The sequence below is a fragment of the Solanum pennellii genome, chromosome 3 (genome assembly GCF_001406875.1).
Source record: "Solanum pennellii chromosome 3, SPENNV200".
NCBI lineage: Eukaryota > Viridiplantae > Streptophyta > Magnoliopsida > Solanales > Solanaceae > Solanum > Solanum pennellii.
The window spans coordinates 71170621-71194276 of record NC_028639.1 but is presented as its reverse complement, the minus strand read 5'-3'; the positions used below and the strand labels follow the sequence as shown (position 1 = coordinate 71194276).

The following is a 23656-nucleotide window of genomic DNA, read 5'->3' as shown; positions in this document are numbered from 1 at the left end:
CTCATACACTCTCTCTCCCAATATTTTACTTGTACTACTATACCATTTTTTATTACTCCAAAAATATTTTACTACTAGTTTATTATTTGGTTAATTAAATATATTGGGTAGGTGAAAGTTCGATTCTTCACGTATTTTTTTATTATCTCTTCTTCATTCATTCATTTTTATTTATTTAATAATTATCTAAACATCTGTTAAAAAATAAGATTTTATTATAGTTATAAATAATTGAAATTATAAAATTCTTTTTCTTCCGTACATAAAATGATTTATGATAAACAAATATTAAGATGATCATAAATTTTTTAAACGTATTTTTTTTTATAAATATTATGTCAAATTAAATAATGTCATATAAAAGAGAAAAGATGAATTTTTTTTGGTTTAAAAAATGTGATAAACTAATACTGAATTATTTGATTCAATTAACACATTTTTTTTTATTAAAGAACTCTTTTTTACTGAATAAAATGATTATTTTTTATAGATAATCCTTTTTAAATATCAGTCAACTCTACATAAATACGGATCTCGAGAAGTAACTCAGTAAATGCTGAAGTAAAACTGTAATTACTAAATATTTTGGATGAACAAAACAATAATAAATATAATTGAAATGACATAAATAAATGTCTTAGTAGACGAAAAATTAGAGTATAGTCTACCAATAAAATCGAATTTGATTAATTAGGATGACTGGTTAAGAAAATTCAGTTAATCAAATCTAAAAAATAATTTTGAGTCAAGACACGATTTAAACGCATGAAAATTAAAAGGGTCAAAAACGGAAGAAGCTAAGATTCCAAATAGAGACCAAATTTACATTTATGGATAAGATAAAAAACGTTGGGCCTTAACGGGCCTCACTTTTTTCTCCTCCTTTTTACACCACTCAAATTTAACTAAAACCACTCTACGATTGACACGTCACCTCGAAAAAATAAAAGATTGACACGTACCCTCATTATCCACACCATTATTATCACCTCAAAAAAAGAAAAAAAAAATTAATTACCATACCTTTTTCTGCTTATATATACTGCAAACACCCATTGCCCTTTTCATAATATTCCATTTTTTTTTTCACCATTAAAACAATCTCATTCTCTTTTTGAATTTGTGAATAATTTAATCAGTTTCGATTTTCATTCAAATTTGTGTGCAATGGCTACGATGGGAATGACGGGAAGTATTGGGGGTTGTGGAGCAGCTTCAGCGTCTCTATTTCGATTGAGGAACTCAGCGAAGAAGAAGACTAGAAACGATAAAAATGGATTTAGGGTTTCATGTGTTTGTTCATCTTCTGCTGTTGCCGATCCGTATAAGACCTTGAAGATTCAACCCGGTGCATCTGAATCTGAAGTTAGGAAGGCGTTTAGACAGCTTGCTCTTAAGGTACGCCATTGTTATCTGCTTTAAATGAAACCTGGAAATTTTGAATTGGTATTTTTATATGCCTTTCATTGGATTTTAAGTTTAATTAATAGGATGTGTTTTATTGGATTACAGTATCACCCAGACGTATGCAGAGGAAACAATTGTGGTGTTCAATTTCACCAAATCAACGAAGCTTACGATGTAAGTTTTTATGGATAGATCTTATGTCGGTTAATTTATTTTTGTTTTTGTAAATAACAAGTTAATTAATTGCGTTTTAGAATCTAATTTTTTTCTTTATAATTTAAATAGAGTGGTGGACCCTTTATGTTTATGGAATATGACTTTTTGCATAAACCAACGGCTTCTATATCCACTGCCCACAGACAAAAGGGTTTACTTGATGGGTCTTTCTGACCAATAAAATCAACTTCTAAAAAAATAGAATAATATGATCTATCGGACCTTTGACTTTGTTTGAGATTGAGACGTAGTTATTGTAATATAGAATCTTTGGGCTGATGTGATTATGTGTGTTTTTCAGGTTGTGATGAGTAATTTGAGAGGTGAAACAAGAGCAGAGTTGGAGATGATTGAGGAATATGATGATAGTAATGATGAATCAATGAGAGGAATGCATGAACCAGATTGGGATTTATGGGAAGAGTGGATGGGATGGGAAGGTGCTGGGATTCGTGATTATACATCACATGTTAATCCTTACATATGAATGTTAAATTAATGACTTGCCCAAGAATTTAAGACCCGTCCATCTTCTTTAAATCAAAGATGGTTAGAGGTCCATGTACATATTCAATAGGAAGTAGAGGAGACTCATTGTGTACATATTTGGATTCCCTCTTTGTTTGCTCTTATCAATAGTATTCACATCTCTCGTTGATAAATAAAACATTCATATTTCTTATTATAAAACACAAAACTATGTGTCCTTTCGTGTTTGGTTTTGTATGCAATATATAATGTTCATATTACAAAAGTTTTGTCCAAAAAGAGGCATTTATGCAAGTGCTTCGGGAACAGCATGCACCTAACTCAAAAGGCTGAAGGAACTGGAACTGAAAACTTGTTTGAAGCAACTCTTTTCATTATTTAGTTGAGGATGAACCAGCCGAGAGCCTCGCATTCCGTGCCTTATCAGCTTTCTCCAGGTAATCTTGGTGAGATTGTTGCTTGGAGCCTTGCAAAGAAACAGGAAAGAACCAAAAAAAGATTCATTAGCTTTCCACCCTTCCCCATATCCACACATGAACTGGAGTTTATGGAACACAAATATATTTTTATGACAATAATGCTGATATAGCTCGTAAAGTGGTTGATCTTCCTTTCTCAACAGAACAAGTATTACAAAGAAAGCAAAAGGATGAGAGGGGAAAGGGTAAGAAAGCTTCAAAAAGGGTCAGACTGCAAATGAGTAACAATAGAACTCTTATTAGTATCAACAGTCAACACGTTAAGCATTGTTCACCAGTTTATTATTTCTCTATATTTGAATACTCGAATCGAGCAAAAACAATCACAATACCACTCCAAGTAGTGATAAGAACAGCATAAGATGTACAATATTGCATAAAGTTGGTCCACAAGCTGAATTGACCATTTTGGAATTGAATTAACATTACTCCATACAAATAGATGAAGAAAATAGTGACCTTGCAAAGTCAAAGGCATACATGATTGGATAACCATTTTGGACGGCTTTATGCTTATGGCAACTGTTAGGATTCATATATAGCTTGTACATGACACATCCAATATCTTTTTAGATATCAATTTTTAAATTTCTCTTCTTTTAGTTCTCAATTTATGTACAACTATCGGCTAGGTGCTTTCAAGTTTCAATAGATTTGACCTAAAAAAATCCCATAACAATAAAAGCCATCGACAGACAAAATCAGATATCAGCACACTCTATCGCCTACAGAATCTTAAAATGACTAAGTGAGGCACAACATTACAACTAGAAAAGTCTTACAACTACGAAAGTCTACAAAATTATTTTAGCTGGAATGAGGGTCATGCAGCTATACCAACAATCTTTTTCATGAGACTAAGTTTTTTAGAACCACAAAGGAGTGAAGTTTTATGTGCATGGGCGTGTAAACATCCGTTTCTCATGAATTCTCTTCCTATATACATATCAACTATGCCAGTTTCACTCAATTATGTAAAATGGAGTGAATTCCTTACATTTCAGCCTTTTTTGGAGTGAATAATAGTCCAACCTCATCAAGTGAAGGATAGGGGGGTGGGTGCATTAACTTCCGATTTTCAAACTGTGCGCCATTAGTCCTAGGGATTTCTCAGTTACAAAAAAAGGTTACGTGTTGCCTTAATATTATTAGTGTAAAGATATAGTACTTGAGCCTAACTCAACCCCCAAAGCTAGTTCGTGAATGGAGGATTGCACAGATCCATATAAGTAGACCACCCGTCCATTCCACAACTGATGTGGAACTCTAATCCACTCTAACAATTTGCATTTGCACATACTTGTTTCTCTTGATGTAGACATATTGACAGATTCAATCCATGAGGAAATCAATAAACAACCCCAAAGACTCCTCCCTAACCCACCACCATAAACAGAAAATATCTTATGTTTTATCTTCTTATGGAGCACACTTGAAGTAACATCTGTTTGAAGTGAAGCAGCAAAATACGCAACAGCCGACAGCTCATAGCTCGTTCTAACACAACTTTGGCTCATGGAAACATCAACAGTACCATCATTGTTCGTCTTATTGCAACAAACAAGCAAGATATGTGGTAATCATCACCAATTCTATTTCGTTTACCGGTAAAGCAAAGAGACCAGCACTATGAGAAACAATAAGTAATAATTCATAATGAGGCATAATCTACAGCAGAGGAGAAAATGGTTCACATCGCACTAAATCAGAGATCACCTAAATACGGATAATCTCTCTATCTTTAGAGGCATTTTTTCATTTTAAGCTATACTAGGGTAAAATTTGAACTTCTTTTGATGCTTGGTATGGGAGAAAATTCTCTTTTTTGCTTTTCATGTTTTAGAAGTCTCTGATCAGAAACAGGGTTACAAATAGAAGGGAATCAGATTAAAGGGAAGTAATTTTGATGGCACAAAATTTAATTCCTACAGAGAAGTAGCCCCGAACAAAATAATTGGATATTAAGATTTCATATACATCAACCCAACTAGTTTGATATGAATCCGTATTATTTCTTGATGAATATGGCATTACGCCAAGACAACTTGATCTTTTTGGTGACTAATTTGAGGGGTGAGATACCAGTGTAAGTAGGGTTATTTTCTAATCACCATGCCTCCATGAAAATACGTATGGATTCTGGGATTTTAAGGGTGTGGTCTAGTGGTCAATGAAGTAAGTAGAGAACCAATTATGTCTCAGGTTCAAATCCCTACTAGCTTATTTATTTCCATCAATCCAAGCCATGACACACAGAAATACTTGTGCTATTAGTTGGTAGGAGTAGCAGGTAATTGTGGAATTAGTCTAGGCACGCGCAAGCTGGCCCGAACAGCAAAGTTACAAAAGAATATGGATCCGAGGCAATCATGGTATTCAACCTCTTACATCAAATAAAAGGAACTCGGATACAAATGGAAGCAATCTGGGTAGGAGAAAAATTGCACAACTTGTTATTGAATATGGGGACAATTAGATATGAAGGATTCATACATTTAGTCCAATCAATTTGAGATCGAGAGAGTAATTGAATTCAATAACAGTTAATTGCAATAAAAGGGTAATTAGAATGACGAACCTCGGGTCATGAAGTACCAGGGAACACCGAAGAGGACGCCAATGACGGCGATGCCACCGAATACGTGCTTCTTCTCACCGCTATATAATACATGCTCCAATTTGGCCCTAAACCCTCCTCCTCCTGCTCCATTCATCTTCTTCGCTTCACTTGCCATATTCTTCTCCATTTGTTTCCCTTTCTCCCTAAAACCCTTAAACCCTATCGATTTTGATATTTACCAACAAAAGCAAAGAAAGAGGCTTCTATTCATTTTGAGTCTTGAGCAGAGCAGCTGAGTGGGCTTATCGTGCACCCCCTTCACTCACGGCACGTGTTCACTTGCTCGTGGTGCAAACAACGCTTCATTTTATTATTGTCAAGTGGACTAGTATAATTTTGTGCAACACTAATTGGGTACCTTCAATTTCTATTTAAAATTTTACCTTCCACTCTTAATATGATTCTTTTTTCGAAAATCTTCGTTACTCAATTGAATAAGAATAATATTTTTAAAAATATGACCTAATGGTTAAATAAATGATATGAATATGTAACGTTATATAGTAGTATATATATGCTAATAAAAAATAGCTCATAAAATACTTGATAGAGATTCCTACAGAAAATCAAATTAATATGGCTGCAAAATTTTACTGGAATTCAAATTGAGAGTAAATTCTCTCCTAAGACGTGTGGTGAGAGAAAATTTTATTCGTGGAGAAATATTTAAGGAATAAAATTTAATATGGTAAAAAAGGGGTGAGAAATCTATATGTACCTTTCATATTTTTTTAATTGGGGGAAATAAGGAATTTTTGAAATTCTTATAATAAATAGGGATAAGTGGTTATAAAGGTAATTAAAGGAGTGTATTTAAGTAATTTTTTCTAAAATAATTAAGATGAATACAAGTTTGATCTCTGCATTATTAGAGTCCAAAAAAAACAAATACTGGACTGCATTGAAGCGTATTCACATGCCAAGGCTTTTCTTTACATTTTTTTTCTCCTATTTTTCATGGGCCTAATCAAATTGGTTTTGGGCTGAAAACAGTCGCATCCAATTTGTAAAGTCCAGTGGTTTATGTAGACTTGAGCTAACGAAGGCTTGTTTGAGCCATTGGAGCATGGAGATTTCTTTCTCCACTGTAAACTGAGAAAAATAATGCGGTTGCTCTCTATTGCACGAAGGCTCTACAGTGCTCGTCCCATCGCTTTTAAGCATATAATCGGCTATCAGCATCCTTCATTGTTTGCCGCACGGCCAGAAATAAGGCGTCATTTCTTTGTGGCATTTCGTCAACCATCTGTCAGGCACTGTTCTACTATACCGCCCAAGCTCCCTTTCTTTAGCTCTGGCAATTCCACTAGCTACGAAATCATCAACTTCGATAAGTGTGTGAATACATTGCGTGAAAAGTATCATATTGGTGTTAACGAATTTGTTGGGATTGTACAGAAGGCCAGTAATTTTGGTTCAGGAGATGAAGCCATATTGTTTCTTGATGAATATGGGGTTAAACCGAACCAAGAGTTGGTCTTTTTGGTGATTTGGGAGTTGAGAGATCAGTGGAAGTTAGCTTATTTGGTATTCAAATGGGGTGAGAAATGCAAATGTCTTGATGAAAATACGTGGTGTTTGATGATATGGATTCTGGGCAACCATAGTAAATTCAGTACTGCTTGGTCTTTGATCCGAGATCTTCTTCAGATGTCAACAGATATTCAACAAGCTGTCCTCATCATGATTGATAGGTAAAAAAAAACTAATCTTTTTTTTTTGTTTTTGACGCATACTATTGATTGAAATTTGAACTAATTAATTTTATTGCAGAGTAACCTGTGTAACATGATTTTTCTATAATTTTTTTAGTGTTGATCTACATAATTGCTGAGAAGATCATTATTAGCCATGCCATTGAATAATCATCATTTGGTAGATATCAGTAGTCTCACCGAAAAATATTACTCTATAAGTTGTTTTGTAGTTTCAGTTCGCATACTTAATGCTCTGGTATAGTTTGACTAAGATGATAAATTGCTTGCGATGTTGTTTGACATTGTAATTTACGATATTCCAACAGATATGCTGCTGCCAATAATGCTGGTAAAGCAATACATACATTCCAGATTTTGGAGAAATTCAGTATGTCTCCTGATCAGAGAACATTATTGACATTCTTGAATATTCTCTGTAAGCATGGTTTTATTGAAGAAGCTGAAGAATTCATGCTTATCAATAAGAAGCTATTCCCCTTAGAAATTGATGGCTTTAATATTATCCTCAATGGATGGTGTAATATAGTGGTTGATATATTTGAAGCCAAAAGAGTATGGCGAGAAATGTCCAAGTGTTGTATTGAACCAAATGGTACTTCATATTCCCACATGATTTCCTGCTTCTCCAAGGTTAGAAATTTGTTTGATTCACTAAGACTTTATGATGAAATGCAGAAACGGGGTTGGGTTCCAGGGCTGGAGGTGTATAATGCTTTGGTATATGTACTGACTTGTGAGAATTGCGTGAAGGAAGCTCTTAAGATTATTGACAAAGTGAAACATATGGGCCTGCGTCCTGATTCTAGTACATACAACTTGATGATATGTCCTCTATGTGAATCATCTAAGTTGGATGAGGCGAGAAGTATATTAGCTCTGATGGAGGAAGACAATATTAGTCCAACTATTGAAACGTACCATGCATTTCTTGCAAGTGCTAGTCTAGAAGGAACTGTTGAAGTTCTTAACACTATGAGAAAAGCTGGAGTTGGTCCAAACGGGGAAACCTTTCTGTTAATTCTTGATAGGTTTATGAAGTTGAAGCAGCCTGAAACTGCATTGAGGATATGGCTGGAGATGAAGCAGTATGAGGTAGTACCCGAGTCTGCACATTATTCTCTTTTGGTGGGAGGACTTCTTGAGTGCAGATTATATTCCAAGGCGAGAGAGTTGTATGCAGAGATGAAATCCAACGGATTTGATGATCCAGGTCTCCGAAAGTTCTTAGAGCCTGCTGGCCCAAGAGGACAAGGAGGTGTGTCAAATCCCGAACATACTAAAAACGGAAAACTGGTGAAACATGGGACACACAAGGTGATCAGAAATGAAAAACATAGAAGGTAATAAAATGATGGTTAAAGGATTGTAGCTCATCCGAGCCTGAAGGATACCTTCAGGTGTTGCACATAAACCTCTTAACAGATGCTGGATACAAAGATTTGTCATGCTTGGCCAGGTTGGCAATGATCCTGGTTGCTTCTAAAGAGAGCTGATAACAAGCCCAATTCGCCAAACTAATCTCTAGACGGTTCATATAGCTGCCCTGAGTGTTGTCCTAGTAGGCATGTGTTTGGAGGACATACAGAACTAATTACATGTGGTCTGCCAAAACGGAAGTGTTCCAAGACCATCTTTTACATTACCAAAATCTATTACATTGTCAATCTTGGCATTGGGGTTCCCTTCATGGTTCATCACATCTGGGACTACACCCATGCCCCTCATAAACCCTGATGTCGTTTCAGTAACCGATACCAGCACTGGGACCACGTCGTTGGTTCGTGGGTCTTTGTATAATCTGAGATAGGAGGTCATATTGGTGTGGATAAAAGATGAGATGAATAACTGAGCTTGCTGAAAGTAGGTATATATTATTATCTATCCCTGCAACTTGCAACGTGATTAAAAGTGATTTTGTCCCATCATACTCATTAAACGTGATAATGTCCCTCTTTACAGCTTGCATTATTCAAATGCCATTACATTTTTACTATATTCTACATGATTCCAAATGTTTTGGTGGTCTCCAGAGCCTTTAACAAAATATTTTTAATAGTACTACTTTTGGAAAGAAAATCAAATATATACTAGAATATACAATCATAGTTTTATAGAACAAGTTGAACAATTATTATTTTATTCCCATAAAAATAACAGAGGATGGACCTGAGTTCCTTTCTCAGTCTGCTTTAGTAATTTGTCATGATTTCTTCACTCTCGTTATTTCCTCAAGACAAAGATCTATTGAAAATATCCTCTCTACGCATTATCCTCACCATAAACCCCAGTTGCGGGGATGTATAGATAACGGTCATCTATTTGCTTTGGATCCATAAATAATAGTGGGGGTTGGGCCAAGTACAGTCATAAAGTAGGGACTTTCTCAGCTGTCTCTGCTTCTTCAACCAATCACGTCCAGCTCAGAGCCTCTATCACTTCAGCCTATCAACATCTCTCTCGACATGGATCTCTCTGTTCTCTTCTTCCTCCTCCTCGCCGCCGTGGCCACTACCGTCAACGCTACCGACCACATCGTCGGAGCTAACAAAGGCTGGAACCCGGGCATCAACTATACCCTTTGGGCCAACAACCAAACCTTTTATGCTGGTGACTACATCTGTACGTATCACATTGCTAGCAATTTACAAGTAGTGTTACATATGTTGCGTCTTTCTCTAACTTTTCTCTCTATTTTAATCGCAGCGTTTAGGTACCAGAAGTCGCAGTACAATGTGTTTTTAGTGAATCAGACTGGATATGATAACTGCACAATAGATGGTGCATTAGGGAATTGGACCAGCGGAAAGGACTTCATTATGCTGAACAATACCCAGAGGTATTACTTCATTTGTGGAACCGGCGGTTGCCTTAACGGCATGAAAGTTTCGGTGGTGGTTCATCCTCTTGCGTCTCCTCCGATGTTAGCCGTACCCGCTGAGCATTCCTCTAAAAAATCTTCTGCTCCGTCGGCGCGTGGTTTTGTGTCACTAGTGGCAACGAGCTTCGCCTTTTTTGGATTGACATTATGCAGTTCAGTTTGGATGTAGCAAGTTTTGAGCCTTTCTGTTTGAGATTGTTCGCTCCATTGGATTCTGAAACTACCACAACCATAAAGTATCAAGTGTGTATCTGCCATTTTGATTATTTTTAATTATGTCAATTATTTTTTCTTAACCCTACAAATAGAACAACAGATCCTTTTTTAAAAAATAAAATAAAATTGGAGTTAGGAAAAATAAGGGAGGAAATTACAAGGTATAGAATAAATCCTAATTGGGGTACAATAAATAAGAAAGTCACTACACAAGGTGAAGTATGAATCCAAATTGGGGATAGAATAAATGAATCCGACCGGGGCGCATCGCCGGCCCCCATCCGCTTCCCTCCCGACAATTTCAAGCACTCTTTGACTCTCTTTTCCAAGTCCTTTTCATCTTTCCCTCGCGGGACTTGTTCGCTATCGGTCTCTCGCCAGTATTTAGCCTAGGACGGAATTCACCGCCGCCCCCCCAATCCACGCTAGTCCACGCCCCGAGTCGATCGGCGGACCGGCTCGTCACCGTTCCACATCCGACCGGGGCGCATCGCCGGCCCCCATCCGCTTCCCTCCCGACTATTTCAAGCACTCTTTGACTCTCTTTTCCAAGTCCTTTTCATCTTTCCCTCGCGGGACTTGTTCGCTATCGGTCTCTCGCCAGTATTTAGCCTAGGACGGAATTCACCGCCGCCCCCCCAATCCACGCTAGTCCACGCCCCGAGTCGATCGGCGGACCGGCTCGTCACCGTTCCACATCCGACCGGGGCGCATCGCCGGCCCCCATCCGCTTCCCTCCCGACTATTTCAAGCACTCTTTGACTCTCTTTTCCAAGTCCTTTTCATCTTTCCCTCGCGGGACTTGTTCGCTATCGGTCTCTCGCCAGTATTTAGCCTAGGACGGAATTCACCGCCGCCCCCCCAATCCACGCTAGTCCACGCCCCGAGTCGATCGGCGGACCGGCTCGTCACCGTTCCACATCCGACCGGGGCGCATCGCCGGCCCCCATCCGCTTCCCTCCCGACTATTTCAAGCACTCTTTGACTCTCTTTTCCAAGTCCTTTTCATCTTTCCCTCGCGGGACTTGTTCGCTATCGGTCTCTCGCCAGTATTTAGCCTAGGACGGAATTCACCGCCGCCCCCCCAATCCACGCTAGTCCACGCCCCGAGTCGATCGGCGGACCGGCTCGTCACCGTTCCACATCCGACCGGGGCGCATCGCCGGCCCCCATCCGCTTCCCTCCCGACTATTTCAAGCACTCTTTGACTCTCTTTTCCAAGTCCTTTTCATCTTTCCCTCGCGGGACTTGTTCGCTATCGGTCTCTCGCCAGTATTTAGCCTAGGACGGAATTCACCGCCGCCCCCCCAATCCACGCTAGTCCACGCCCCGAGTCGATCGGCGGACCGGCTCGTCACCGTTCCACATCCGACCGGGGCGCATCGCCGGCCCCCATCCGCTTCCCTCCCGACTATTTCAAGCACTCTTTGACTCTCTTTTCCAAGTCCTTTTCATCTTTCCCTCGCGGGACTTGTTCGCTATCGGTCTCTCGCCAGTATTTAGCCTAGGACGGAATTCACCGCCGCCCCCCCAATCCACGCTAGTCCACGCCCCGAGTCGATCGGCGGACCGGCTCGTCACCGTTCCACATCCGACCGGGGCGCATCGCCGGCCCCCATCCGCTTCCCTCCCGACTATTTCAAGCACTCTTTGACTCTCTTTTCCAAGTCCTTTTCATCTTTCCCTCGCGGGACTTGTTCGCTATCGGTCTCTCGCCAGTATTTAGCCTAGGACGGAATTCACCGCCGCCCCCCCAATCCACGCTAGTCCACGCCCCGAGTCGATCGGCGGACCGGCTCGTCACCGTTCCACATCCGACCGGGGCGCATCGCCGGCCCCCATCCGCTTCCCTCCCGACTATTTCAAGCACTCTTTGACTCTCTTTTCCAAGTCCTTTTCATCTTTCCCTCGCGGGACTTGTTCGCTATCGGTCTCTCGCCAGTATTTAGCCTAGGACGGAATTCACCGCCGCCCCCCCAATCCACGCTAGTCCACGCCCCGAGTCGATCGGCGGACCGGCTCGTCACCGTTCCACATCCGACCGGGGCGCATCGCCGGCCCCCATCCGCTTCCCTCCCGACTATTTCAAGCACTCTTTGACTCTCTTTTCCAAGTCCTTTTCATCTTTCCCTCGCGGGACTTGTTCGCTATCGGTCTCTCGCCAGTATTTAGCCTAGGACGGAATTCACCGCCGCCCCCCCAATCCACGCTAGTCCACGCCCCGAGTCGATCGGCGGACCGGCTCGTCACCGTTCCACATCCGACCGGGGCGCATCGCCGGCCCCCATCCGCTTCCCTCCCGACTATTTCAAGCACTCTTTGACTCTCTTTTCCAAGTCCTTTTCATCTTTCCCTCGCGGGACTTGTTCGCTATCGGTCTCTCGCCAGTATTTAGCCTAGGACGGAATTCACCGCCGCCCCCCCAATCCACGCTAGTCCACGCCCCGAGTCGATCGGCGGACCGGCTCGTCACCGTTCCACATCCGACCGGGGCGCATCGCCGGCCCCCATCCGCTTCCCTCCCGACTATTTCAAGCACTCTTTGACTCTCTTTTCCAAGTCCTTTTCATCTTTCCCTCGCGGGACTTGTTCGCTATCGGTCTCTCGCCAGTATTTAGCCTAGGACGGAATTCACCGCCGCCCCCCCAATCCACGCTAGTCCACGCCCCGAGTCGATCGGCGGACCGGCTCGTCACCGTTCCACATCCGACCGGGGCGCATCGCCGGCCCCCATCCGCTTCCCTCCCGACTATTTCAAGCACTCTTTGACTCTCTTTTCAAAGTCCTTTTCATCTTTCCCTCGCGGTACTTGTTCGCTATCGGTCTCTCGCCAGTATTTAGCCTTGGACGGAATTCACCGCCCGATACACAAGGTGAAGTATGAATCCAAATTGGGGATAGAATAAATGAAGAAGAAGATTATAAGGTGATAAAAGATAAAAAAAAAAACCAGACCACAGTCATTGAACTTTGAGGTTTCAACAATAATTTTAGCAATTTTCACATGTAGCAAATATAAAAATCATATTTGTATGCTATGGCTATAGTTTTCATAATTGAGCTCTATAGCAAACATAAATATGTATATTTCGCTATACATATACAAAAAAAAAGACAGTTGTATAATCTGCTTTAATATACATATACAAAAGATCAATTGTATAATCTGTGTTTGCATAAAGCGAGAAAGATAAAAGAAAACTGGTCAAGAAAAGATCGTATTCGTATAATCACAAGTGTATAGGACAAAAATATATGTATTTGTATTTGTATACACAATTTTCTTTCGCTTTATACAAATACAAACGCAATGTATACATTTGTATTTGTATAAAGCGAGAGAGGCGAGTGAACGAGCGAGATCTGGGAGGGGGGAATGGAATTATATGTAATGTATACAATTTTCTCTTGTTTTATACAAACACACACACATTTATACATTTGCATTTGTATAAAAGCGAGAGATGCGAGGGAGAGAACTAGAATGGCAAGTGAGATTCATCAGGAAAGAGGCGAAATAACAATAATTTAATATGAGATACAATTAAATCAAACTATGATTATAATATTTAATTTGAATTAATAATTTGCTATTATATACAATTTTTTCATAATTATACTACATGATACTGACGATTCTAGTCAAGGCCCATATAAATGGGCCTAAAATCTTATTCCTTTGAGACCAGATACAACCGATTCTTTCAATTTTGGAAAAATTAGCAATTAAGACAACTTTAAGAACATAATTAATCAAAATAACATTAATTTAAAATTTTTAGTGATAATGACAAAATAGCAATATGTTATATTAATTTTACGTATTTTTATTAAATGTATGTATTTTCAGATTTTAGTGTATTTTGGTTTTATTAAATTAATATATTAATGGAAACTCATTGATTGGACCAAAACATGGTCCAATAACATTTAATGAAAAAAAAGAAAATTAATTAACTTTTTGTGTAAAGTTCCAAGAAAGGTAAAAATTAAAATCAATTCAAAATTTTCAACCAAAATTTCAAGTTCCTTGTTCAAATTTTCCAGATTTCTTCATCAAAGCCATTGTTATCAAGGATTCAAGCAGATTTTCGAGCTAGGTTCATTATTAAAGCAGATTTCGTGGTGGAAAGGTTAGTTTAAATTTCGATTTCGATTTTTTGAGCATTTTTTGTTCAAGTTCTGATTTTGTATATCAAGAATTTATGGACAATTTATGTGATTTTTGTTTTAATATACATCATACATTTATGATTTTGTATTTTTTGTCTATTTCTTGTGATTTTTTTTCAATTTTTAAGATTAGGTAGATTATGAAAAGTCATTGATTATCAAGGATTCAAGAAGATTTTTGAGCTAGATTCATTATTAAAGCAGATTTCGTGGTGACAAGGTTAGTTCAAATTTCGGTTTCGATTTTTTTAGCGATTTTTGTTAAAATTCTGATTTTGTATATCAAGAATTTATCTATCGCAAGCTCAACAAGAGAATGAGTTCTTTAATGTAGTATTCATAGATAATGTTCCTCAACAGTCGCATGGGTCTCTGTAAGTTTGTGTTTCTTTTGATTTTACTATCATCAAATTATCAATATTATATTGTGTACTAACTTTTAATTTCTTATATTATAGGGATTATGGTATTTATATGCTAGCTTTTGCCGAATACCTATCATATGGCCAAGGTATTCCAGCGAATATTTTGGATGCATCGAGTTTACGCTCAAGATATGCTACACTTCTTTGGAATTATGGCCAACAAAAGAATGATGTCGGAGCAATAAGTGACAATGAAGCACCTCCACGATATAGCAGATTCAATGTAGCAATGGAGGAGATTGATACAATTCAAATAGATTAGTTGTTGTCCATTTTTTGATGTGTAATTGGACATTAGTTTTTGTATTCTATGAAACGATTTTAAAGGGTTCCAGTTCTTTTGTGTTTATTAATGTATAAAATCTTGAAGTTATGGTTTCAAAGGTTTTGGGTTAATATTAAAGTGTTCAAGCTTAAGTATTGCATGTGGGGTACACAAAACTCATTTTTGATGTTTAAATGCAATACATATGATTCTACCAACATACATATGATTCTACCAACATACAATATATATAGAACAAATATAATGTAGATTAAAATCATGGATACGAATACATTTCGTTATAAAAGGTATACCAAAACAATTACAATAATCGATCAAAATGTATGCATTCATATGTTTCAAATGGATGTAAGACTTGATATTAAATTATTAAATTGTAAATACAATTAATAATACTAACAACATAAAAAAGATCGAATACGTATAGCGAATATGAATACTTTTAGAGAGAAAACGAAAACAAAAAAAAAAATTGTTTGCATTAAAATGTTACAAAAACAATTTATATTAAATTATAAATACAATTTAACTTGAATACAAGTAACTGCAATAATTTTGTTTCTGACTCATACAAATTTAACTCATACATTCTAGATAGAGCAAATACAATATAGATTAAAAACATAAATATGAACACTTCCTCAAAAGATATTAATACCAGGGATACAAATACATTTCAATAGAAAACGAAGAAAAAAAAATTTGTATTCATTAAAATGTTACAAAATATAATTTATATTATATTATAAATATAATTCAACTGGAATACAAGTAACTGCAAAGGTTGTGTATGTGAATTCGATTATATTTGCAGAATTCGAATTGTATAATAAAGCTTCTTTATCAATTGAATAATAGAGGAGACAAATTTGTTTGTATTCTTTTTTTAAATATGAAGAATAGGGAAGAAGAAAAAAAACGTTCAACTTAATATATGCCAAAAGTACAGCTTTTAAAAAGTAACTGAAGGATTATTAATACTACTTACCTTTTTTATATTTTAATTTCCATTTTTTCTATAATTTTTTTTTATAAATATACATATCATATTAAAAGAAAAAATACGGTATTCCTAATGTAAACTAATTAAAACATGCTAGTATTACTAAATATAGAAATATTGTTACTGTGTCACCAAAAAAACTAACATATTGCTGTTTTGATAAAATTCCCATTTCAGAATTCAGATATGTGAAGAGCAATCTGCATTCTTTTTGCACAAAATAGTCAAAATATATTTTAAACTATTCGAAATATGATAATTTTACTTTTTGCCATATTTTTACTCTAAAATATCCTTTTTTTTTACTAATTATTGCTTCAAAATAAGGGGAAAATAACCAACATTGTATTGAACTAATGAAATGGAAAATTTTGTCTTCCGTTTAAAATTAAGCATAAGTGTTCTTGATCGTAAAAATTTGAATAAAAACTTGTATTAAAGATTATGAGATTATTTTTGACTATTTGAAATTACATATTTTTATACGTTTCAAATTTTATGCAATATAAAATTAGTTAACAACATTAATTTTTCAATTACACATCTTTCGAATATACACCATTAATGTGATAGCTACCCTACATTGAACGAGTCTCAAGCCCCATACTTATTTTTTTCTATTGAAATTCTATTTAAAGAGAAAATGACCAGTATCCACTAGCATTTTTCGATCGAGAGGCGGAATTAGTCTTAAATTTTATTCAAAATTCTTTTAATGAAAAATTATATCATTTAAATCTGATTAAAATTATTTTTATGAAAACATAGTAGATTTTGAATCTATTAGGCTCTTTATCTATTTACTTTTTTATATTTTGAACCCCTTAATGAAAATTTCGATTTTATCACTAATTTCTGTCTCGAATAACTTAATTCTTGGGCGGCTATCTTGAAAATCCTATACTATGAGATTAAGTAGATTAAAGAAAATAAAAATAACACTACACACACATTTAAAATGTTAAATATCAAGTTATAAACAAACTTTTTAATAATAAACTACTTATAGCATATAATTATCAAGTTATAGCATATCAAGAAATAATATATTATTCTCATTAATTTTTTAAAATAATAATTAACTTATTTAAATAATTCAATTACCTTATTTAAACCAATGTAGTTAATTAAATTTAGCATTTTAAGTTACCTTTTTTAAACAAAACTCTTAATTAATGTAATTTAAATTAAATATTATATATTTACCTTTTTTAAGATAACTACAAAATAATAGGGATTTTATCAAAATCTAAAACAATTACAGTTTTAAAAATAAAACTGTAAAACGTTATCTAAAAAAATAAATAAATTTATATTCCCCAAATTTTTGTTCTTCCCCAACTCTTTTCAAAATCATTACCTCTGCACGCCTATCAAAACTTTTCACCAAAATTCTTACACCTAAATTTTTATTTTCACCAAATTTTCTCTCAAAATCACTTCTCTCTTAACAGTCTTCTTCAAGAATTCTCAAATAGTTGCATTCAGATCTTCATTTTTAGCACTCAAATCTTCAACTCTTGCGATAAACAAACCGTACAACGTCGAAAAGAGGCAACGAAACCCCGAGAAAAAGTAGAAGATTGAATGAAGAAGCAAGCTCAGACAATTTTCATGCTCATCTTTCAAAATTTTATCACAAACACAATCTCAACCTTCATCTTTTAAAGTTAAATCTAGATCAGGGAAATCAACAATAGAAGAAAAAAAAACATACATCCAAAGGAAAACGAGAAGAAGAGAAAAGGGAAAGAAAAGAAAAAAGTAGATGAATCTGAGAAAAGGACAAAAGAAAGAGGAAAGAAGAGGAAAGGAAAAGAAATCGAGGAATCATCAGATTCTGAATCTGATTTTGTGGAAGAGTTGATAAAATCAAAATCCAAAAAACCAAGAGCATCTGAAATCGATACTTCACATTTACAAGAAGAAGAAGAAACAGTTAAACCCAAAAAAAGTTCAAAGGCTAGTAAAAGTTAATTTTTTAAAACTTTTTTATGTTCTGTTATTTTTATTTTCTGTTATTTGGGTATAAAATAGTTAAAATATAAATTTTATGTAAATAAATAATGTATGAATTGTGTATGATTCACTGTATGAAATTACAGATTTCTTCATATTACATTATCAATTGCTGAAACATATATTTTTTATGTATGATTCACTGTATGAATTGTGTATGATTAACTGTATGAATTGTGTATGATTCACTGTATGAATCACTGTATGATTCACTGTATATATAAAATGTGTATGAAATGTGTATGAATTTTTTGTATCAAGTTTTTTGATACTGTTGAATAGTAATATCCATAATTAGTTATACTTTATGTTTTGATTTGTATATTTTGGTGTTGAATATATTGTGTATGAAAGAATGTTGTAAGTTTGTTTGAAATGTGTAATGATTATATTGTATTATGTTTTGTATACTATGTGTATGAATTATATATTTTTCAATATTATGTTGTACGTTTGTTTGAATTGTGTATGATTCACTGCATTATGTTTTGTATACTATGTGTATGAATTATGTATTTTTCAATATTATGTTGTAAGTTTGTTTGAATTGTGTATGATTAACTGCATTATGTTTTGTATACTATTTGTATGAATATGTGTATGATTAATGTATTTAATTTTTACAATTTTTTAGGAGAAGAAGACACAAACACATTTGTCTTCATGTATTAACATGAATGTGTTTGCGGATTTGTTGACCTTTTTAGGTCAAGATAAGTTTCAACAATTCCTAGATGAAACACCTTTTGGATTTTTTTATAATTTGCATCACATTAAAATCCAATGTCAATTGTTGAGACACTTATTTATAATGGAGAATGAAAATGTTAGGGATGACATGTTTGTCATTAAAGTAAATGGTAAAGAGTTACATTTTGGGTTAAAAGAGTTTGTTGCTATAACTGGTTTGAAATGTGGACCTGTTTCTGATTTTGATCAAAAACTGTAAAATTTTTATTTTTAACCAGTAATCACATTTAACATCATTCTTCGTTTTATTTACACATGAAAATACATTTAATATTACGAAATATTTATTAGTAGAAACACTGAATAAATGTATCAAAAATATATATATATCAATTTAACATATGCAATATAACATGGGGAAAAAAATACGACACATTACTAAAATATTAAAAAAAACTAACCTGATGAATTCCATTTGCCACCATGTTTAATTAAAATTGACACAATTTTCTCCATTAAATCAAATCTAAACTTTTTCAACCTTCAATTTTAATTGTTTTTTCAAAAAAAAAAAAGATAAAATATGACAGAATTCGAATATATGAATATAGTTCAATTTCTGGAAAAAAAATGATAACGTTTATGGAAAGAAAGATAACAGAATACAATTTTTGAAGGATAAAAAATCAAAAATATTTACCATTAAAAACAGAATGAGATAATTAAGGTGCATATCTATAATTAATATATTTTAAAATCCCTTAAAAGGTGCACATTTTGTTATCAGTTAATAACAGTAACTACATTCATGGAAATTATCCAATTTTAATTAATCATTTTTTAATTTTATTTTTCGTCCTAATTTTACAGAATAAATATTTACAATATTTTAATTTAAAGAAATGCTATAAGTTGATATATTAAATGTTATAGAATGAAAATCAAACTCTTATGCCATAACTTGAGAATATGACTACATAATATGCTATATACCTAATTTACACTTAAAGAAATATCAAGAAAGGATTAAGTAATATAATTAATCAATTTACCAAAAAAACATGTTGGAGATAAAACAATTAAATATGCTACAGTAATAGAATCTCAAGAAAATCTTTTGACCAAGACAAAATTTAGAAGTCCATCTACCAACTATTGCTTCTACCAAACTATTCCAAAATTAAATTTAGGAGTAAATAATGAAAATGCAATGTGCATACCAGTATCACTAAAACAGATCTGCTAAAAAGATTTTAACTAACTAATTAATTAGATTTGTTTAAAACGTCCTAATCATTGTTTTATTTAAGCTAATACACGATATACTTAAGATGTCATTTGACATTCTTTTTCCAACATGTAATAGTCAACATTAAAATTTCACTATCAATAATAAAAAAAATATATCTAGCGAATATTACTCACATCACCCTATATAAAGTCTAATAAATTTATTTAACTAATAAATAATAATTTCTACAATTGATAATACATGATTATATATAAATTTGATTTCTTTCGATTTTAAGTATCTATAATCTTTCCTCCATTCACACTCCTCACACATTTTTATTTGTTCTGCGCATCTTGTTATTCTCGAGTCTATCAGAAATAATTTCTCTGTAACTCTATATAAAAGTAGGAATAAAATCTATGTACATTCTATCATTTTCGAAGACATGTATAGTGGTCCTGTCTGGTACAGGCAAAACAAAATTGTACACCAAACAGGAAGTAATTGAAGAAATGCCTTAAATAGGTGAGACTGTGGACCAAACTGTTATCATGAAAAAGTGATATTTATTTAAATTATATGTCAAAGTAGAAGCTAATGATAATGTCTTTTGTTTTCCCTCCATTTACAAAATGAGATGTTTTCTACTAAAAGGAATTTGAAATTTCAGCAGTTATGTTATGTTGGAAAAATGTTGACTGCAGTTATAATCATCAAATAAGATAAAATTTAATACATTCATCATATTTACATTGAAAAAACAAGTGATTCTACAAATACATTCGGAGAAAATTTCTCAACATGGACAAGTAATTCCTATTCTGCGTAACTCTTATGTCGTCTTTTTGATCTGCTGAACGTTCTCGAAGGTGGAGAGGGAGAGAATTCGAAAGGGAGGGATGGTAACTCCATCTCACCTTTCAAAATCTTAACAATGTCACTAATGTCAGGTCGTAATTCGGGCATTTTTTGTAAGCAAGCAAGTGCTAAGTTAATGCAGAGACTTGCTTGTTCCTTGTTGTAGTCATCTTTTAGTCTTTCATCAACAAGTTCTAACACATTTCCAGCATGAGCTAGCTGTTTACACCAGCTTACAAGATTTGCTTTCTCGAGTTTCATTGGCGAATTAAGGACATGTAATGGCCTCCTACCAGAGACTATCACAAGGACAAGAACTCCAAAGCTGTATATATCAGCTTTTTCCATTAAGTAACCACACCCTCCATATTCTGGTGCAACATAGCACAATGTACCTCTCATGCTTGTCGTGCTGCTCAATTCTCGACTGAATAGATCACCGCTCCACATATCACTCCCCATTGAACGCGTATGCTTTCTCTTCCAACCTTTCCTAAAACTGAATTCTGCATCTGGATCATCTCCATTCTCATCCTGCATTCCGAATTTCCTCTTTCTCTTGAATTGAAAGCGTTTACCAATATCAAAATGTGGAATCTTGAACCGCTTCTTACAGAAACTTTCTAGTCTCTTAGCCTTCTTACTCTTCTTGCTTAGTTCATCAAGATGCTCCTCTTTCCACCACTCTTTCATCTTCCTAGGCTTCTTATTACACGTTTTCTCCGTTATCTCCTTATCGGACTCTTTCTTGAGAGTTTCTGGCTCTTGTCCTTGTAATGTGGTTTCTTGCACTTCCTCAGGTTTACTCAGTGGTGCTGAAATATCTAAACTGGTTTTCTGGGGTGAACATTTCTTTTCTAAGTCCCACTCAGGATTAGTTGATGGACATATCTGGCTTCCAATCCACTCCTTTACATAATCTTTGCTACATAATTCACCACTACCATCCTGTTTCCACCACCAATCTTTACCCCATTGTTTGATATTTCTTGCTTTATCATTTCCACCACCCAAATCCAACTCTTTCCTATGATCAACACTACTAAGCTCCTCATTATAACTTGCTACACCATTTTCAACAATTGACACTTCCTTTCCCTTGGCATTCCTAGTTGTGGCATCATTCTCATTGAAAAAACTCAAATTTTGAGTAACAGAACTAAAGCCAAAAGGTCTAATATTTTGGAAAATTTTACTGCCTTTGGAAGAAGACGAAGCTTGTAAAGCCATAGCAAAATCTACCTCATCTTGACTCTCCATAGGTGTCCCAATTGGTGTTGGAGTCTCAGTGCCTGTAGTCATCCCCCCTAAAGTCCCAGAAAGGTCTTGACTCTTCCCCAGTTCTTGACTAAACATATCAACCCCAAATTCCTCATCAAGTTTCAATCTTGACAACCCAAAATCAGAAAGCTTAGCCTTGTACTCTGAATCAAGAAGCACATTGCTAGGCTTAACATCCCCATGAATCACTGGTGGGTCACAATCAAGATGCAAAAATGCCAATGCTCTAGCAACATCAAGAATGACATCAAACCTTCTACCCCAATTCATACGCAAACTTGACTCAGAAAAAAGGGATTCTTGTAAACTTCTATTAGGCATATACTCATACACAACAAGTCTTTTATTTCTCTCAACACAATAACCAAGAAGAGAAACTACAAGAGGAGATTTTATCCCACCAAGAATCTGAAGCTCATTCTGAAACTCCCTTTCAGTCTGAAATGAACCAGAGTCCAATAACTTAACAGCAACCAATTTCCCATCTCTAAGAATCCCTTTGTATACAGTTCCAGATCCCCCTTTTCCTATTGAAGTGGAATCACTAAAACCTTCAGTTGCTGACTTCAACTCTTTGTAACTAAACCTATGAAGCTTAACAAGGGGTGTAATGGAATCATAAGGATTAGTACGAGAACGATGCACCAATGAATACCAAAGATAGTAAAGAAAATAAAGAATGGCAAACAAGATTATAAGTGAAGCTAAGACTGTAATGATGAGAAAAATTATGCCTGACATGGGTTTTGGATTTGAAGGAATTGGCTGTCTTGAAGTCATTGCAATCACAAATTAAGATTCTTAACTCACTTGGGGCAGAGAAATTTCAAGAAAGTTGAGAACTTTGAGGATTTAAAGAGTTCTTTGTTAAGTTCTTGAAAGGGGAGGAAGTGAAGGATTTGCTTTACAATTGGATAATCATTTGAGGATTTGTAGTATAATGTCTTAAATGGTAACTTGATGGAATAGTAGTAGTAGAAATAAAGAGTTTTTGAGTTTTTGTTATGTTATACTAGTACTATTTTAATGATGTAAGTTAAGAGTTTGAAGTTTGAGGGGGATGATAATGATTAAAAAAGCAGAAGGGAATTAGTGAAAGTCTTTTTTTCTGGTTAAATACTGAAACAGTGGGGAGTTGGGGTTGTGGGGGTGGGGTCAGAAGGCCAGAATTTGCTTTTGACTAAAACAAAGAAGAATTTGCAGTATCAATGGGAAAAAAAAGTGATTGTGGTGTGTTGGAGTTTAGTGCTCTGAGTGCAGGTTTTGTTTATTTTAGTTTACTGGAAAATGTGTCCTACTTGCCATCTGGATTTTGGAGAGACCTAGTTTGATTATTTAATGGGATTTCATTTTTTGGTTCTCAGCGGAGATCAAAAGTATTAGGTGATTCTTCTCATCTTGCTTAGAAGGTGTTTAGTTTCGTTTAAAAATTGATCAAATTTATTTTTAAGTTAGTTTTTGACAAAGAAGTCAAGAATCTACTTTTATTTTTGACTTTAAAAATTATTATCTTTTTTAAGCTAATCCAAACAGACTCTTAGTTTTGATGGATAAAGTAATGAGATATCTTTTGCTAGTAGGAGGAGACAAATATCTCGTTAAATTAATCAAAATGTGCGAAAGCCAGTCAGAACACTATGATTAAAAAAAAAAGTGAACGAACT

At 35.1% G+C, this 23656-nt stretch overlaps 5 protein-coding genes and 1 long non-coding RNA gene across 7 annotated transcripts; 4 read left to right on the top strand and 2 right to left on the bottom strand.

Annotated features, from left to right (window-relative positions):
* The first annotated feature begins 1060 nt into the window (after positions 1–1060).
* Positions 1061–2320, top strand: LOC107015335 (chaperone protein dnaJ 8, chloroplastic). The gene is made up of 3 exons (XM_015215577.2): positions 1061–1398; positions 1513–1581; positions 1925–2320. Exons 1-3 carry the CDS (start codon positions 1168–1170, stop codon positions 2108–2110), a joined length of 486 nt encoding a protein of 161 aa, XP_015071063.1. The 5' UTR covers positions 1061–1167; the 3' UTR covers positions 2111–2320.
* Positions 2278–5489, bottom strand: LOC107015336. The gene is made up of 2 exons (XM_015215578.2): positions 5170–5489; positions 2278–2578 (listed from the first exon to the last, which is right to left on the bottom strand). The coding sequence occupies exons 1-2, from the start codon at positions 5336–5338 to the stop codon at positions 2487–2489; spliced, it is 261 nt and encodes an 86-aa protein (XP_015071064.1). The 5' UTR covers positions 5339–5489; the 3' UTR covers positions 2278–2486.
* Positions 5490–5636: 147 nt separating this feature from the next.
* LOC107014945 (pentatricopeptide repeat-containing protein At1g80880, mitochondrial) lies at positions 5637–8809 on the top strand. The gene is made up of 2 exons (XM_015215072.2): positions 5637–6905; positions 7235–8809. The coding sequence occupies exons 1-2, from the start codon at positions 6316–6318 to the stop codon at positions 8271–8273; spliced, it is 1629 nt and encodes a 542-aa protein (XP_015070558.1). The 5' UTR covers positions 5637–6315; the 3' UTR covers positions 8274–8809.
* A 176-nt stretch (positions 8810–8985) lies between these two features.
* Positions 8986–10103, top strand: LOC107014946 (lamin-like protein). Its single transcript, XM_015215073.2, has 2 exons — positions 8986–9548; positions 9633–10103. The coding sequence occupies exons 1-2, from the start codon at positions 9392–9394 to the stop codon at positions 9974–9976; spliced, it is 501 nt and encodes a 166-aa protein (XP_015070559.1). The 5' UTR covers positions 8986–9391; the 3' UTR covers positions 9977–10103.
* A 3878-nt stretch (positions 10104–13981) lies between these two features.
* Positions 13982–15017, top strand: LOC107014114. Of its 2 annotated transcripts, none has more exons than XR_001456197.2 (3): positions 13982–14156; positions 14330–14416; positions 14655–15017. It is a non-coding gene; the product is annotated as an uncharacterized LOC107014114 (long non-coding RNA). The 2 variants fall into 2 exon arrangements; XR_001456196.2 differs by having other exon boundaries at positions 14325–14416.
* Positions 15018–20549: 5532 nt separating this feature from the next.
* On the bottom strand, positions 20550–23081 carry LOC107012306 (putative receptor-like protein kinase At1g80870). Its single transcript, XM_015212108.2, has one exon. The coding sequence runs from the start codon at positions 22770–22772 to the stop codon at positions 20670–20672; it is 2103 nt and encodes a 700-aa protein (XP_015067594.1). The 5' UTR covers positions 22773–23081; the 3' UTR covers positions 20550–20669.
* Positions 23082–23656: the final 575 nt, after the last annotated feature.